Source organism: Etheostoma spectabile, chromosome 5 (assembly GCF_008692095.1).
Source record: "Etheostoma spectabile isolate EspeVRDwgs_2016 chromosome 5, UIUC_Espe_1.0, whole genome shotgun sequence".
In the NCBI taxonomy this organism is placed as follows: domain Eukaryota; kingdom Metazoa; phylum Chordata; class Actinopteri; order Perciformes; family Percidae; genus Etheostoma; species Etheostoma spectabile.
The window spans coordinates 1,174,816-1,191,249 of record NC_045737.1 but is presented as its reverse complement, the minus strand read 5'-3'; the positions used below and the strand labels follow the sequence as shown (position 1 = coordinate 1,191,249).

Sequence of the window (16,434 nt, the reverse complement as noted above, 5' to 3'; positions counted from 1 at the left end):
ACTATGCTCATTCACCACGCCTCTAGTGCAGTAGAAAATACAGAGCCGACTCCCCAGGCTAATGTTCAATTTCAAAAGATTGAGCTTGGTCTGGTGATGACCAGACTAGAGCTGAGTAAGAAAACAGAAATGAAAGGTTGGGAGTTGGTTGGATTGGTCTAAGGCCATGCAAAGGTCAGCTCAGAGGGAGAAGATATCTTTTGAGAACTGACTGATGCTGAGTTGACCCTGGCAGCCTGCAAGGCCCTTGGATCTGGCACAGAACTGAGACTACACCAGTTGCCGTCATGAAAAACAGTGTTGCATTGGAATAATGCCAACTGTTTACTCTTTGTTCACAAAAGTAACTTTGCTGCCTTGGAATAACTAAGTAGTCTGCGTCCAATAGTTGTAACTCTTTCAAACTACACCTAGCAGGGCATAACTAGAATAATCTCTACTGGACCATCTTGCACGAGGGTAGAGCTTGGCATTATGGAGAAAAACAAAAAATATTGTTGACCATATACCTTAGAGCCCAACCGATATATCGGCGGGCAGATATTAGGCATTTCCCGAACTATCAGTACCTGCATTTATAATGGCTGATTTAAAAAAATATATTTTTTAAATATACATTCACCAGAATAATTTATTTAATGATTCTGATAAATGAATATATAAAAAATAAAAACGAATGGTCAACCATATTATGAGTGTTGGTGTTGCATAGTTTGTCCACCAGAATAATTTATTTAATAATTCTGATAAATGAATATTTAAAAAATAAAAACAACGGTCAACCATATTATGAGTGTTGGTGTTGCATAGTTTGTCCACCAGATGGCAACCCTTGTTATTGTGTTTTTGTCCAAAGGACTACAAATAATGTTAGGGAAATCTGGTTATGTTTTGTAACGTCTTTCTGGATTTTCTTTTTAAAGTGTATATCAGCCAATATGTTGGAATATCGGATTTTTAAATAACCAAATATTTGTATCGGTCTTAAAAATCCTTTATCGGTCAGGCTCTAATAAACCTCAATATGGATATTGTAGGGTTGGATATAAGTGGGTAAAGGCAAATAATAAAACAGCTAGAACAGTCTGAAAAGTTCAGAAAATTAAATCACTTTACTGTAATGCAGCCTTTAAAACAAGGAAAAGACAACAAGTGTGATATTACGGTATCCAAAATTTAAGACAATATCTAGCCTAATGTATCGATATAAAACGAGATATTGCCAACCCTACACGAGGGATCTCATACAGTACGTGGGTCTACTTTGTATATCCTACCTGTTATAGGCGCCTCCACTTCCAGCATGCACTTCTCTTGGCGAAGGATGTTAGCCCCATCATTGATGATCTTTAGAGCCACGTCCTCTTCCACCCTGCCCTCTTTGACCAGGTGGTTGCGGAGCAGCTCAGCATTGGGCTTGCCATCTTCATATATTTCTTTCACAGTCAGCTTATGTTGTGGAGGGTATGGCACAGCTGTTGAAGGAAAAACATTAAATAATCTATTAGAATGAATATTGGTGGGGGGGGATTGATTCACACATGTATCATGATTGTATTTTGGGACGATTTTTAAAAACCTTAACTTTCCCCAGAATCAATCAATCAATTAATCTATCTATAGATACACACATATACACACACACACACACACACACACACACATTTTTACCAATGATCACCTACATATTTTCTGATTATACGGTATCGAGAGCGAAAGCAGACTGACTGAATGACATGTGATGTGCATTCTTCTTAGAAAACAATTAGGTTTTAGAAATGTCTCATGATACATAGACCCCTATTGTTAAACTTTTGTTTCGTTAAAGACGGAAAAGAAAATTGAAATATTCAATACTATTGAATCACAATACTTCTAGAATCCCAATAAATACAAATCGCAAAACTAAATCGAATCAGGACAAAAGCATATAGTTCCAAGCCCTAATAAATAGCTTAAAGATAATTACAATTTAGGGCTGCACGATATGAGGAAATTATCTAATTACAATTATTTTGACTGATATTGCGATTGTGATATGATTCACGATACTGGAGGGGATGATCACTTTTGTATCATTATTCTCATTTTCATTGAATCATTAAAATACAAAAAAGTTAAAAGATGTACAGTATGATTTTTGCGAGGATATTTACTAAAGAAAGACTTTTTTCTTTAGTCTGTACAATACAATTTGTAGGTCAGGATGTCTCTGCAGCATCACAACACTTCATTCAGAATGGTTGGACACACATTTTACCTGTAACAAAAAGGGGGCCCACCTGCAATATTGCATTTATCCTTATTAGGGCTGTAAACTTAATCAAATTTTAGTCACGATTAGGGCTTCCCATGATCAAATTTGTGTGATCGAGCAATATTTAAAATGCGTCATTCTGTTCATTGAACGCTCCTTATCAAAGATTTTTTTTTGTAAAGACAATCTAGCGCTCCGTTAACCACTCTCTGATCAAATGCCTCCGTGAGCCAATTAGAGCCTGAGCCCGACGGATCCTGACGGGTCCGGACGGTACCCAACAGGCCGGGCCAGGTTCGGACAGATATTTAGAAATAATGGTCTGGTTTGGGTCGGGCTCTGTCACATCAGTGATGTTTCTGTTGCTTCTAACGTCTGTTTTGGAACATTGAAGCGCACGCAAACATTTAAGTGCCACTATAATGAGGAACCAAAATCCATGTTGCTATGTTGTCTGGGCACCGTTGCCATATTGGCACCAGATTTGAACATGCGCAGTTAACGTGAACAGAAAAATGTGTTGCCTGTATCTTTTCACGGCAAACGTCCATGTGTGGAAAGCGGTCGCACAATAGCTGAAATGACATACTCCTTCATAGTATTCTTCAACAAAGAAGGAATGTAGCACAATATGGATGTGAAAGTTATGATTAGCCTATGTGACAATATGTGGCAACAACAATTCTGGCCATAATTGTGCTCTAATACGATTAGGTATTTTTTGTTAGCAATGAGAGAGGTCAAATTTCATATCAAACATATAATATTTGAGAAGATACATGTGATGTAACCCCCAAAACAAATGTGGAGCAGAAGAAACAATGCATCTCAGACTGAATTTGCTTTAGTTGTTATCATGAGAGGAGACATTTGCATTGACTGAGCCAAGATGATGTTATTAGCACAAGAGGAGGGACGCATACACCTACATGATAACGCCGTGCAAGAGATGACATAAGAGAGACAGTAAGAATCCCCGCACCTCACCTCACCTGACCCACACTCTCTCAGTAATCTGCTGCATCCCACCTACACAATCCTTTTACCATCAGCATTAAACGGCAATGTTCAAGGTTGAGACATGAGAGCTTCCTGATCAAAATATAGTGCACAACGTCTACAACTGCAAAATCAGGGTTTCTTCAGGTTTTACCAAGTTAAATTTAAGACTTTTTAAGACCATTATGGATTAAATCATTTTTTCAAGTTAAGTATCGCTAAACGTACACTTATTCCCATAGCTGAACAAAATAAATCTGTTTTATATCTGTACTACAATCCAAAAGAGACTCGTGTCAAGAACACAAAAGCTTATGGGCTGAAATATAAGTTGCATGTTGGTCTTATTTTTAGCCTAAATACAGCAAATTATATTTGGACTAGCGAAAGAAAGAATTAAAACACCACATAATTAAAAACAGAACCATTTTAAAGCATAGGAGAGGCATTAGATGTAGAGTTGAATGGATGTAGAATTTTTTTTAGACCGATTTAAATTCATTTAAGATCTAGAACACAATACTTCAGTGACTTTTTAAGGTCTTAAGATGCCTCGAAAACCCTGAATATGTATTACTGTCTAATAGCAGAGCCAGCAGTAGAATAGTAGGGAAGTTAAGACATTAGACATAGACAGCTATTCTCTAAAAAGGTTTTCTTATACAAACACACCAATATACATGTAAGCACATTCAATCCAATCATCTATGTTAATTTACATTAAGTGTTAAGGTATGAAAAGTTATAGAACTACTAGAGCTGCAAAGATTAATGGACTATTAACTTAATCTGCAACTATTTGGATAATTGATTCATCGGTTTGAGTCATTTTAGGTTATAAATTCTCTGATTCCAGCTCTTGGGGGTTGCAGTAGCTCAGTCCGTAGGGAGTTGGGTTGGGAACCAGTGGGTCACTGGACCAAAAGTACGGAGTGTGGATTGGTGACTGGAGAGATGCCACTTCACCTCCTGGGCACTACCAGGTGCTGTTGAGCAAGACACCGTACCCCCCCACCCGCTTAGCTTCGGCTGGTAGCCCACTCACTCTGACATCTCTCCATTAGTGTGTGTGTGTGTGTGTGTGTGTGTGTGTGTGTGTGTGTGTGTGTGTGTGTGTGTGTGTGTGTGTGTGTGTGTGTGTGTGTGTGTGTGTGATCCCCCATAGGGGATCAATAAACATATCAAAATGTGAATAGTTTCTTTACTCGTCTGTGACAGTGAACTGAAGATCTCAGAGTTGTGGACAAAACAGGACATTGGAGGATGTCACTTTGGGCTTTGAAAAATCACAATTTTCTGACATTTTATAGACTAAATAACTAATTAAATAAATGTAGATAATAATAAACTGATTCCTTGACAATAACAAATGATCGTTAGTAGCAGCCCTTATAACAACCAGTATTAAAAAGGCTGAAATTCAAATTCAGTGCAGATTAGTACTGTAACATTGGCAGTGGCTTCATCAGCTCATAAAACGGCAGGAGCAGATAGTTACTGACTAAGCTGCACATGTTCAAAACAATAGTAGAATGTGATCCAAGCCCTCTCACTTCCAGGGTTTGCAAGGTAAAAAGGATTACAGCTAGTGTTCCTAATAACAAACCAGGCACACACCAAATACATCATGGCACCAATTAAGCTTGGTGTAAAACTAGCCAGGTAGGGTTATTTTTTTAACACTGCTTGCAAGGCATGCAGAGACCTTACAAAGTGCCAAAATAATGAGTTTTATAAACGGCTGCTTCTGTACAGCTAAAAGAAAAGAACAAGCAAATTACAAGCACAGAAAACCTTGCCACAATACACACTTTAACTGACGGTTATCCCTGATTCCTGATAACATCAAATCCATCCACAGGTCTGTGCACATGACACCATGTGCCATCAAATATGACATAAATACTGTATCAGCTTATATAAATCAGCACTCCTTGTGCGATTAGCTGTGCCAGTGGCAATGAACAAGAGGAGGAGAGAGAAAGACAGAGAGAGAGAGAGACATTCTAAGAATGTTGTCACACCCACACAGAGCAACTCAAAGTGCAATATGAAAAAAGCGTACATCAAACGTTAGCTGTAATTAATGAGTTCTTAGTGTGGGTGCATTTGCTAATCAGTGATGCGGTGCCTGGACTTGGGGAACATTTTAAGAGTTTAGAAGCTGATCCACTGATGTTTTCTTATAGCTGTTTAAAAAAAATATTTGACCAACTATTTTATTGCTAGTTCTCTAAAGCAAAGGCTGTAAATATGGGTCTGCAGGTGGTGGTGGCCCTGGTGCGAGAGTCGCTAGCAATTGATTTGCACATCCCTCAACATTTTGCATATCCTGCACTAATCCATACATCTTTGTTCTTTCTTTATGCTAAACAGTTTAATGAACATATTTGTTTCTGTATGTATTGTTTATTTCATATTGATGTTTAATATGCTTATGTACACACCAACAACCAAGGCAAACTCCTTGCAAGTGTTACTTAATTGGCAATAAATTCCTTTCTGATTCTGATGTTAGTTAGGCCACAGACTATAGCCTGGTGTGCAATGGAGAAGCTAGGGCACAGTTCCATAGCCTGTGCTGAGTACAAGCGGTCATGCGTTGACCAGTGTGTGGTATAAATAAACAGTAAGTGCTCCCAGGCCTACAAGGCACGGCCGCGAAGAGAGCTGTAAGCTGAGGTACGAACCTTAAGAACAGATTAGGTAAAGCCTCTATTAGCAAGGGCTTCCAGATTCAGGGGCTGTTTACTTAAAAGCCTCGTCGCTCTGAAGAAAGGCTCCAGTATGAACAACGTGAAAAACATGATAACACAGAATAGGACACAAAATAGAATGAGATAACCAGACCGTGAAACATTTCAAGCAACAACCATGCTGACCAAGTTTACGAGTCTTTGCCTGAAAGCTGGCAGTAATTTGACATGCTGGACAATAATAGCTGATCTCAATTCCAAAGAACTAACCCCCTCCCCTAAAAATAATAATCACAATAATAATAAATTCTTGGTATGTTTGCCTGTACAATCAAGGCTGGACCAATCTGTTCAAACACAGATACAACTGAATCCCTGGCTGCCAGTCAACAGCACCGCTCAACCCCAACAGACTACACGGTGCGGGGAAAGAAAACAGCGGTGCAGACAAAAGTGAAGCAAGCCACTCATTTTTCCGACACATAAGTAACCCAATGAAGAAAAATGTTTTGTTAAAAATGATAAGCTGCCACTGCCCTGAGACTGGCTTCTTATTAGAGACTGCCTGGCATAATTAGCATAAATGTTTGATGAACTCTTAAAATCCACAGACACACATTGGGCCACTGCTGCACTGCATCAACACCCACACCGTCTGGCATGACAACAAACGACTCAAGAAACAAAGACACTACTATCTACCACCCTGCACACTGAGGAGAAGGTTTTGGACAGTGATATGAGCTAGGGTCGAGAATATGTTTGCCATTGTTTCAAAATCAACACAATAGAGGAGGATTGAATTACAAAGATGCGGCTGGGTGGAGATGAATGGAGCAGACTGTGGCTGGATGAATCGTAAAGTCCACTTCGGATTGCTCTAATCATCAGTGAATGTATTACCCTCGCAAGCTAAATAGCCAGGCCTTGGGTTTGTTCGTCATTTCTGTCGGTCCATCATTTTGTGCGACAGTACTAGCTTATATTTCCCGTTTGCATAGGGCTGGCTGATATGGCCAAAATCTTCAATCTCCATACAGGTCACAATAGCAATATCATGATGTAGCATGTTTTCTGGTAATTCAATAAATAAATAGTCGATCCAATTTAAAATAACCTCAAAGTAAAGCCTATTTTTGTAAACTCCTGTTAGATAAATACTTGCCCAATTAAAAGTATGGAGTGTTCATTTTATGAAGAGCTATAGTGTAAAATTAACGTAATTTGCAAGGATCAGAACGTAAAGCGGTGTCCAATCTATGAAACAGTGCCGTAACGGAGTTCAGCTGCTGGTTTTTCAACATTGCAAAAGAAACGTTAAAATAAGAATATATAGGGTAGACATTTTAACATTGTTTTGATGATGTCGTCATATTGCCTAGCCCTACTCTGGCTTCTCTTGAATTTGAATTCAGACACAGGATCAAGTTTAACACACAGCAACAATCCAGTTCAATTTGTATCAAAGTTTAAATGAATCTTTGTTACATCAAGCAACGGAGATTTCGAAAAGCAAATGTAGCCAAGCAAAGTCTTGTCTTTAATGAGCACAGACAAGTGGCGCCACACACACCTATCAGCCTACACTCAGGCTGCAATACTCATCAGTGAACAAACTTACCTGTTGATTTACATTACCAGAGCAGCATTAGTCTTAGGTAGCCCACCAGTTAAACCCTACAATAAAAACACCTCTGTTGCTACCAGCCAGCATTCACTAAGGACCAACTTATTTGGATCCACATTTCTCAATCTTGTTGCTACAATGCTATTTTACACTCATATTGTGCATGTTTTTAATGGATTTTTATTGCATTTTATGTATCAATTTTACAAACAAGTAGTCAAACCATGCACAATGTGAATAACAACAACTAATATTTTACTTTTTACTACAGGACCAATATTGGTTTTGGGTCACAACCTTAAGCAAAGCTGCCTTTACTCCAGTCTACAATTTGTCTTTCTTGTCTTCCCTGTCACACTCCTATTGTCTCTCTCTGCCATGTGGCTGGCCATGTTGGGAACATCACTGGAGAGATTCTTTCCACAATTAACTCACCCTCTCCACACTGGCTCACACTTCAGCATTCCAGTCCCCTGGCAGGACACTCTCCCAGTGCCCATGCAGACAGATGGAGATGTAGGCTGTGTTGGCATTAAGGAGTAGTGGTGGTTGTGGTGGCCGGGGTGGGATTGGGTTCTCTCTCTTGGGAGCTACCTCAGACTTGGCTTTGACTGTCCTGTCTTGGGCAGACACAACAAACGGCGTCCTGTCTGTCCAATGAACCAGGACAACATCAATGTGAAGGAATCCATCTTGTCAAGCTCTGCTGGTAACCTGAGCTTGGGTATTCCCGTGGGTGAGCAACGACCTGGTTCATTTCAAGATTTCATCCATCCTAAATGTCAAGGAGATTGGGCAGCATCTTTGATTTCTGCTATGTGCTACATATACTAAGGCAGACAACTATGGAGATGATACGTTTATTAAGTTCTACCCTAAGTAGTCATGGAAAAAATATGCACTGATATACCCCATTTCTGAGCAACTATTGGTGAAAGGGAACGGTTAGAATCACCCTATGAGTATTTTAATAATTATTTTGTATAACTACAGCGTAGTTATACAAAATAATTGATAATTACTTTATACACAACTTTTGTGTCATCACTATATGCCTACTGGCCTCTGACTGCTATTATAAGATAAAGTTATTCCAAAAGCTACAGGTGGTTTTCCATTAATGTGTAGCTTTCAGTCAAAGCATTTGTGATGCGAGTAATTTACTGTGACGTTGCGCATTCATTTGATAAAACACTCACCTTTTATCAGCCGCTCCGTTGTGGACTGTTTCTCTTGTTTGTCTTTGTTTTTATCCTTTCCTGACATCTTTGCTTCGTCTGAAGGCTAACTTCGGGAATAAAATCTTGTGCAGCCCCCTTTGCCAGCTGGCCAAACGACAAGCTAGCACATCAGCTTGGTCGTCAGCTCCGTCTTGACTTTCGGTTGTGGTCGGAGGTAATTTTATGTCTGCTCTTTCCAACAAACAGTGACGATTAGCCAGCGAAAGAGCTCCGGTTCTTGTTGCGGTTTGTTTGACTGGCTATTAACCTAGCTAGCTTGCAACATTAATGCTAGCGAATAATTACAGCACAAAGAAGTAATGTTGACAAAAATGGAGGAAGGTAATAAACATTCAAAAAAATTAACAAAGGCGACCGTTCGCTGTGTAGCTAGTTACCAAGTACAACACATGATACCTGGATATTACCTAGACGGTGTCTGCCGTTATCAGCGAACGTTAATCCGATTTAGTTAACGTTACTCTTTTTCAGCTAGTTAGCCAGCTAACATTTCCACGTATTTGCAAGACGTCAGGCAGGCAAAGACCGCAACAGAAAACTGGTGTTTCATCTTCTATGTACAGGCCGTTTGTTGTAGAACAAAATACAGTCTCACGTAATATTGCGTTTAGTTAGTATGCAGACACCGAGAGTCCTTCCAAGATGCAGAACGAGGTGACAGTGTATCCTCCCCCTCGGATTAAACTCTAATCTGACAGTGAGTGAGGAGCAGCGGTGGATTTCCTACAACATGGTGGAGCCGATGTGACGTGTCTATGGAAACGTTACACATGGTTTAGCTAGGGGCGCGTTCCAAAATACAAACCTTGGATGATGGGAAAGATGGGAAATACCTCTTAACACTGCTGAACTAGAGTAAAGGCTTCTGAGGCAGGTTTTGTATCAAATAGTTCCTGCATAGCTATAATGTTTCCAGTCTTATCTCTATTTTATTGTTTGTCGTATCATTTTCCTGTATTCATTTTGAACGTGTTTATCGGTTTGAACCCAAACTCATCTGAAAGTTTGAAAACATAATCACACACAATAACTGTCTCTAACTCGACAACTTCAATCGAAAACTCAAAAAACATTGTGCAAGTGAACTGTTCTCTTAATACATCCATGCACACACTACAGCACGAGGCACGCCCATTCTAACACAAGAGCCCGATTTTGGTGGGCGTGCCTCTGAAGTCTTTGCCCTGTAATTGATGAAGTTAATTGGAAAAAATAGTTTAGATGAAGCACATTGTTTCTTTTGGAATGTATATAAGTCAGTGATTTTTGAAAAATGTAAGTATTTAGAATGGTTACTAGTTGTTTTCATGTTAAAAAAAAAATACATCGTCTGTGCATTAAATGGGACACGAATGCAAAACCAGACGCCTAGTGGTGCGTTCAAAACCACAAATGTTTTTTGCACTTTGTTAATACACTAATTAGACGTAGTGTATCAAAATAATTCACATTCCAGTAGAAAAACCAGTTTGCAGCGTACATTGAGGGACATAGCACAATACAAAATATATTTTGAGAGTATGAGATGTAATTGCTTGTTAAATCACACAAACATTGAAACATTATACAACATTACGAAACTTTGACAGTTTTTACATGAATATTAAATAGAGTACAGAATTATTTAGATAGATATATTTTCATGCAGTAATGTATTTCTTTTGGCACTGGAAGAACATGACACTATGAAACTGGATTTTCAAGTTTTCCACCATATTTATAGGTCCCAGGGCATGAAAATGTCACTTTTATGAGGTTTTTTCTAAACATTAATATGAGTTCCCCCAGCCTGCCTATGGTCCCCCAGTGGCTAGAAATGGTGATAGGTGTAAACCGAGCCCTGGGTATCCTGCTCTGCCTTTGAGAAAATGAAAGCTCAGATGGGCCGAGCTGGAATCTTGCCCCTTATGAGGTCATAAGCCCCCCATCAGATATGGTATTAGGGGACCAGTAAGGTCTATATAAAAGCATCTAAAGAGCACCATATCATGGGACCTTTAAAAATGCCATTCAATATCAACCCAGGAACACTAGATGGCTGTCTTGTTTCAATTTCTAAAACCTGTTGCACAGTGCAAAACTACAGTCTATTGATTATCTATAATATTTACAAATTATTAGTAATGTTATAATTTGTTATTTTATCATTAGTTTAGTGTCATATACAATATAAGTGTATGCATCTAGATAGATTGTTGATACTTTGTCAATGGGTATTAGTTATTTTGTAAACCATCTATACACATTGGATGGCTGTTGTAAAGTTGCTACTAATGCTTATTTTAGTAAGTTAATGCTTAATAAATAGTTTATAAAGCATTACGTCTATCTACATGTGTAAGAGGTGATCATTTGAGTATTTGTACACTGATAATATCTAGCTAAATAATGTGTAGAGATGGTTTACAAAGTCTTTATTAACCATAGACAGTAGAACAGGTCAAAAAATTAAATAGCCTTGGACTTTGGACAAAAACCTCTGTTTTGATCAACGCGTCACCTATATCCACATGTAATCTCCAAAGAGATTACATGTCATCCGTAAACTTTTTCTGTTGCCCCACCCCTCCTGTTGGTACTTTATAAGAGCATAATCCAATCCATCCTGTTGTAACCTTTCCTAATGAAAACACACTCACCAAGATCACACGCGTCGCCTCCAGAATGGTCAGCTCCCCTACACCCAACATCTCCGACCTGAACCAAGGAGCCAGCACACGCCTTGCCCTCGCCATCGTTAATGACACCAATCACTCTCCATATCCACACTTTACACAGCTGCCTTCTGGCCGCAGATACAGGACTCTGAGGTGTAGAAGGACTCGCTTTGGCAGAAGTTTTGTTACTTCTGCCATAGCGCTGCTGAACAAACCATCTCGCTGATTTTGTATAGATCCGGTGTCGTCGTAAATATGTTTATTTCTATGTGTCTATAAACCTGTCTTTATGATATCTGTTAATGTATTTGTCTGTGTATGTTGCCTTGTGCATGAAACAGACTGAAAACAAATCTCCCTAATGGGACAATAAAAATTAGAATAGATAGATAGTAATATATTAATCAGATACATCTTTATAATAGCAATCCAAATAATGTTTTGACAGTTTATAAACAATTTCTTAGTCCTTAACAAATAATGTAATATATAAAATGTAATATGAGTAACAATAAACTTAAAATTAATTATAGCACAAGTAATAATTAGTAAACTTTTTGTTAGTTAAAAGTAAAATTACTTAACTCAAGTTTAATTAACTATCAATTTACCATTTATTAACGATGGTTATTGTAAAGCCTAATAAAGCAACTGGATAAAAGCAGATACAAAAAAAATGAGATTTATTGAACTTGAAAATATCATTAAATTCCACTTAAACATTCATTATAAGTAATCATCTACAACATTACAATGAAAATATCACCAACCACATATAAAACCATGAATAGAGGATCCGTTCAAACGTAAAAAGCAGCTCAACAGCTAAACACAACGCAAAAAAATGTATATATTAAAGAGGAATCTTCAGACTGGACACAAAGAGCAAAGGCCATGCACAAAAGAATCATCTATTGTTAGTTGTTAGAAATGCTGACTCATGGTGATGTTGATGTTTTAGCTTCAGCTATTTCTGTAGTTTTGCCTGCCGATAAATATGCCTTGTCCATTCTGTGGTCCACTTCGTTGCCTTGAGGTGAAGTATTATCACAAAGATATGACACAAAACATTTTGGAGCCCTGTTATTTCACTAACTAAAAACAAAAATCCCATGCACAAATCTCTGAATTCACTCCAGGCAAACCTCAGTACAAATAGAGGAAGAATGGAAGAGAAGCACAAGCACCACTCGGCGCACAGCCTGAGGGCGTCCCTCGTCTCTCTGGCACATGTTCAGTATCGCTTGATTCTGGCCTTCTGCTTCTAGTGAGAAAGCAATGTCTGACAGTCAACAGACACTGCTCTTCTTCTTCTACCATCGGGTGGAACCTGAAATCAGTAGCAGGAGGAGAAGGAGACCAAATGCTTGGCCAGTTTGTTCTTGGGTTGGGGGCTTTTAACCTCAACAGCGGAGCATACAGAATCATGGAGTAGTCAGCAGGACGTGATCAACGTCACTTCAAGTGTAGGCACTCATGGCTCTTCAACAGTGCACAGCTACAGCACTTGGGAGGAATAAAAAGTGAATTTTCCTCCCAAAGCCAGGTTGACCTCGCAAGTTCCTTTTGAAGAAATCTTGCTTGCATGTTTACAGAGTGTTTGAGCTCAACATCACAAACAGATATTTTGGGAACAATAGTAGATTATCTCACTTACATAAAAATAAAATAAAAAAAGACCGTAGCGAAAACGTTTGAACACAGAGTGATGTGGGAAATCTTTGGTGCTCAGTGTGACAGAAAACTGAACAGGACCATATGAGATCCAGAAGAACTGTTGGCATCATCTCCAATCCCAATCGAGTTTAAGACAAAGGACATTATAAAAAGGAGTGTTGCATTACAACAGGAACCCACAGAAAACAACACACATCAGACATGTACTGTATGGCTATACAAGAGATCCTTCATTTCAGGCAAGGCTCAACAGGCCTAGTCATTTGTTACACTATTTTAGCCACTGGTTCTCTCCTTCAACTCCCTTTTTGACTTTTGCTCTGAGATGGACCAAGTACAACAGTCAGCCATCTTGGACCAGGCAGGTCCGGACTCTCGAGACACATCCACGTACTGAAGAAGAGACACACCAACCAAAGCCCTCCTTTACACATGTTAATCAGTTTATCTTGGCTATCATTACCATAACTCCATTAGTACTAGAACATAAAAAGATGCTGACACTCAAATATTTCTATGTACCTTGTGAATTTTTTATAATTAAAAAAACAAAAACTAAAATAAAACATCACAGCATTGATGCAGTTTCGCCTGAATAAATTCTGGGATTACTGCACAGTAATTAGGGTCTCTCTTTGCTTGCATATACATTACCAGTAAATTAGTATGCTGCAGATAGAAATGACTAATCAAACCCTGTTTTGAATGACTTTAGTGTTCCATGAAAGCTTGAGGAGCATGTTTGAAGGGAGGTAAGAGAGGGGAACTAATGGGCATGCAGAGCTGAGGGCACTGCCAGGAGAATTAAGGTGCTGATAAATGACAAGTCCCAGCCCAGTGACCCATAGACGGACTCTGACTGACTACAGCAGCCTGCACTGGACCTTTCCCCTGAAGGGACTCAGGTTTGAGAGAGTCGAGGCCGATCTCGTCACGTTTTGTTGTTGGGAGTGTTATGGGAGTGAGAGATGACCATGAATCCACAGACATTATTGGAGATCTGCTTCAGCCAAACATGACCACCCCCAGCCTGTGCAGGTCCGCCTTCTCGCGTTGTTATTGGTCATATTCGAAGCCGGACGTCATAGAAAAATAGTTCTCAAGAGGAGTTCCAGGAATGAAAAGTCCACGACACAAACTGTGTCCTCTGAGTGGTAACTACATTTATTTACTGCATGATGAAGCCAGGCTGAGGGGCCATCTGGGGTGGGGGCCGTTGAGGCAAAGCTGGGGGGTACTGAGATAGTAGGTGGGTGGGGTAGCCAGAGGAGACGTTGGGGAATGGTTGGCCTGTTCTAGGGGGAATCGGCGGGTATGGCGATACTGAATAGAAAACAGAAGGCTGGGGGGCAGCGGTTGGAGGTGGATTTAGAATTGGGGCCGGCTGGGATGGAGGAAGTGGGGGTTTCCTCCTCGGCTGGGCGACAGGGGAAGAGCTGCTGCCGGCATTGTTGAGCAGGCCGGAGGTTGAGGGTCTGGCTGCTGCCAACACATCCTGAGATCGGGAAGTAGGGACCGGCGCCTGGGGGAGCCGCTGCCCATTCAGCACCATCTCCTGCAGCTTCTCGATCTTCACCCTTCTCAAGTGGGCCAGCTTTCTGTTGCTCTGGTAGGCATCGATGAAGGAATCCAGGGTCATGTCACCATCCAGGAATGAATCAGCCATATTCTGTTGACAGAAGTAAAAGAGGTGTGTGACACTTTTAGAGAGAGAATAGTAAATAAACCAAGTTAATTTAGTCTGACCAGTGTTAACGGCGGGACGTTCAGGGTGACAAGGAAGGGGCGTATTTTTTAAGTGCTTGGGGGGCCTTCTGTAAGTTATTTTGGGGTACAAAGATTAATATTAGTAACACATTCAATATCTTTCATATCTAAACATCATAAATAATCTATAGCTGTGTGGGGCCCGTCTGCTCTTTTTCCTGTGAACCCGATTGTGTATTTCACCAACGTTTCTGACAATGAGTAGCCGCGACCTGGGTATGTGACGCAACGCTGTCACGGCAGGTGCCCAGGACTCAAGGAGGCGCAGTGTGAAGTTCTGGAATGAATCAGCAAGCAGCGATGCCACAGGCCGAGCAACTATCCTTCAGAACAGGTAGGTTTTCAATGGGCAATGCACTAGTTAAACAGAAATCCTATTGCTGGTCTTGTATGCATTTATTTCAAGCTACAAATAACAGATCATAAGCACTGATAGGACAGAGAGATATAGCAGGGGTAACAATTTTTGGGGGGCATTTTAGGTCTTTATTTGTAGAAGACAGCTGAAGACATGAAAGGGGAGAGAGGGGGGAATGACATGCGACAAAGGGTCGAAGGTCGGAATCAAACCCTGGCCCACTGCATTTGACCAATGAAGCCTCAGTAGGGTAGGACATCAACAACTGTTAAGGCAGGTAGAGTACATACATGACGTCATCCATGGAGAGAGCAGTGTAATGCTTACCTCTGTCTCCTCTTCTATTTTGGCTCCCTCCGCCTGCAGCAGGGCCAGCAAAAGGTCCAGGGAGGTGTTTCCTGACTTGTGGTCTGTTAAACAACAAGACAGAGAGACAGCAGAAATGTTATTCTAATGGACCCCAAACTGAGCAAAGCTAAACACACTGGACGAATGGTGAACCGCATGTTATCACTACACCCTGAGGAAGGCTCAAGCCAAACTGTCCAAACAAATTAAAAGTCTTTTATTTTTTGTAACCAACATCGAGTGCCTGGATGTGGGCATACCTCTTCTGCCTCTCAGAGAATTGTGTTCCTTTCCATGAACACAGGTGGTTAAAAGGACACCAGAAGTCCTCCTCTTGCCACATTTGTCTTCTTTTTGAAACATAATGTTTCAGTATTTTTGCTCCTGCGAATGGACCTGACTGGGGCGTAGACCGCCTGCGCACTTGCTGCTTAGTTCGGTACGCGTAGGTGCCGTTCTTTGCCCCTCCCTACATTTTGTTTCTCACTCGCAGACAACTGAGATTTACATTGTTGTTGAAAAGGACTTTTATTGTGCGAGTGGCAGTTAATATGTGCGTGTGAAATAATAGAATTCTCTTGTGAGCATGTTTCAGGGTGCTCACAATATGACATAAATTTGACACCATACTTGGCTAAAAAATTTGCAATACATTATTTCTAGTGCCACACACAGACCACTCAGATCACCCTGAGACCTGTCACTGCCCTGATGTGCAGGAAGTTGTGAGGGCCCGTTCATTGCTGCTTGCAGCTCTAAAATTTGTTATTATTAATTTGTTGTATTTTAAATCAGATGCAAACAAAA

General features: G+C 40.1%; 2 protein-coding genes and 1 long non-coding RNA gene across 7 annotated transcripts in view; 1 reads left to right on the top strand and 2 right to left on the bottom strand.

The window, feature by feature from the left end:
* The window catches only part of ppp3cca (protein phosphatase 3, catalytic subunit, gamma isozyme, a), a 43,338-nt gene extending 33,786 nt beyond the window's left edge, over positions 1-9,552 (bottom strand). For 2 of the 4 annotated variants that reach the window (XM_032516080.1, XM_032516082.1), the window contains exons 1-2: positions 8,779-9,552; positions 1,278-1,475 (exon numbers count right to left, since the gene is read on the bottom strand). In XM_032516080.1, coding sequence (XP_032371971.1) covers positions 1,278-1,475; positions 8,779-8,845 — 265 coding nt within the window. In that variant the 5' untranslated portion in view covers positions 8,846-9,552. Of the gene's footprint in view, positions 1-1,277; positions 1,476-8,180; positions 8,287-8,778 lie in introns of those variants that run through there. The other 2 variants (XM_032516081.1, XM_032516083.1) reach the window with 2 other exon arrangements.
* Positions 9,553-12,143: 2,591 nt separating this feature from the next.
* vps37ba (VPS37B subunit of ESCRT-I a) overlaps positions 12,144-16,434 on the bottom strand; it is a 24,598-nt gene continuing 20,307 nt past the window's right edge. For both annotated transcript variants that reach the window (XM_032516089.1, XM_032516088.1), the window contains exons 3-4: positions 15,607-15,689; positions 12,144-14,823 (exon numbers count right to left, since the gene is read on the bottom strand). In XM_032516089.1, coding sequence (XP_032371980.1) covers positions 14,323-14,823; positions 15,607-15,689 — 584 coding nt within the window. In that variant the 3' untranslated portion in view covers positions 12,144-14,322. The remainder of the gene's footprint in view (positions 14,824-15,606; positions 15,690-16,434) is intronic.
* LOC116689537 (uncharacterized) overlaps positions 15,011-16,434 on the top strand; it is a 17,321-nt gene continuing 15,897 nt past the window's right edge. Inside the window, exon 1 of the long non-coding RNA XR_004332024.1 lies at positions 15,011-15,065. This is a non-coding gene — a long non-coding RNA (uncharacterized LOC116689537). The remainder of the gene's footprint in view (positions 15,066-16,434) is intronic.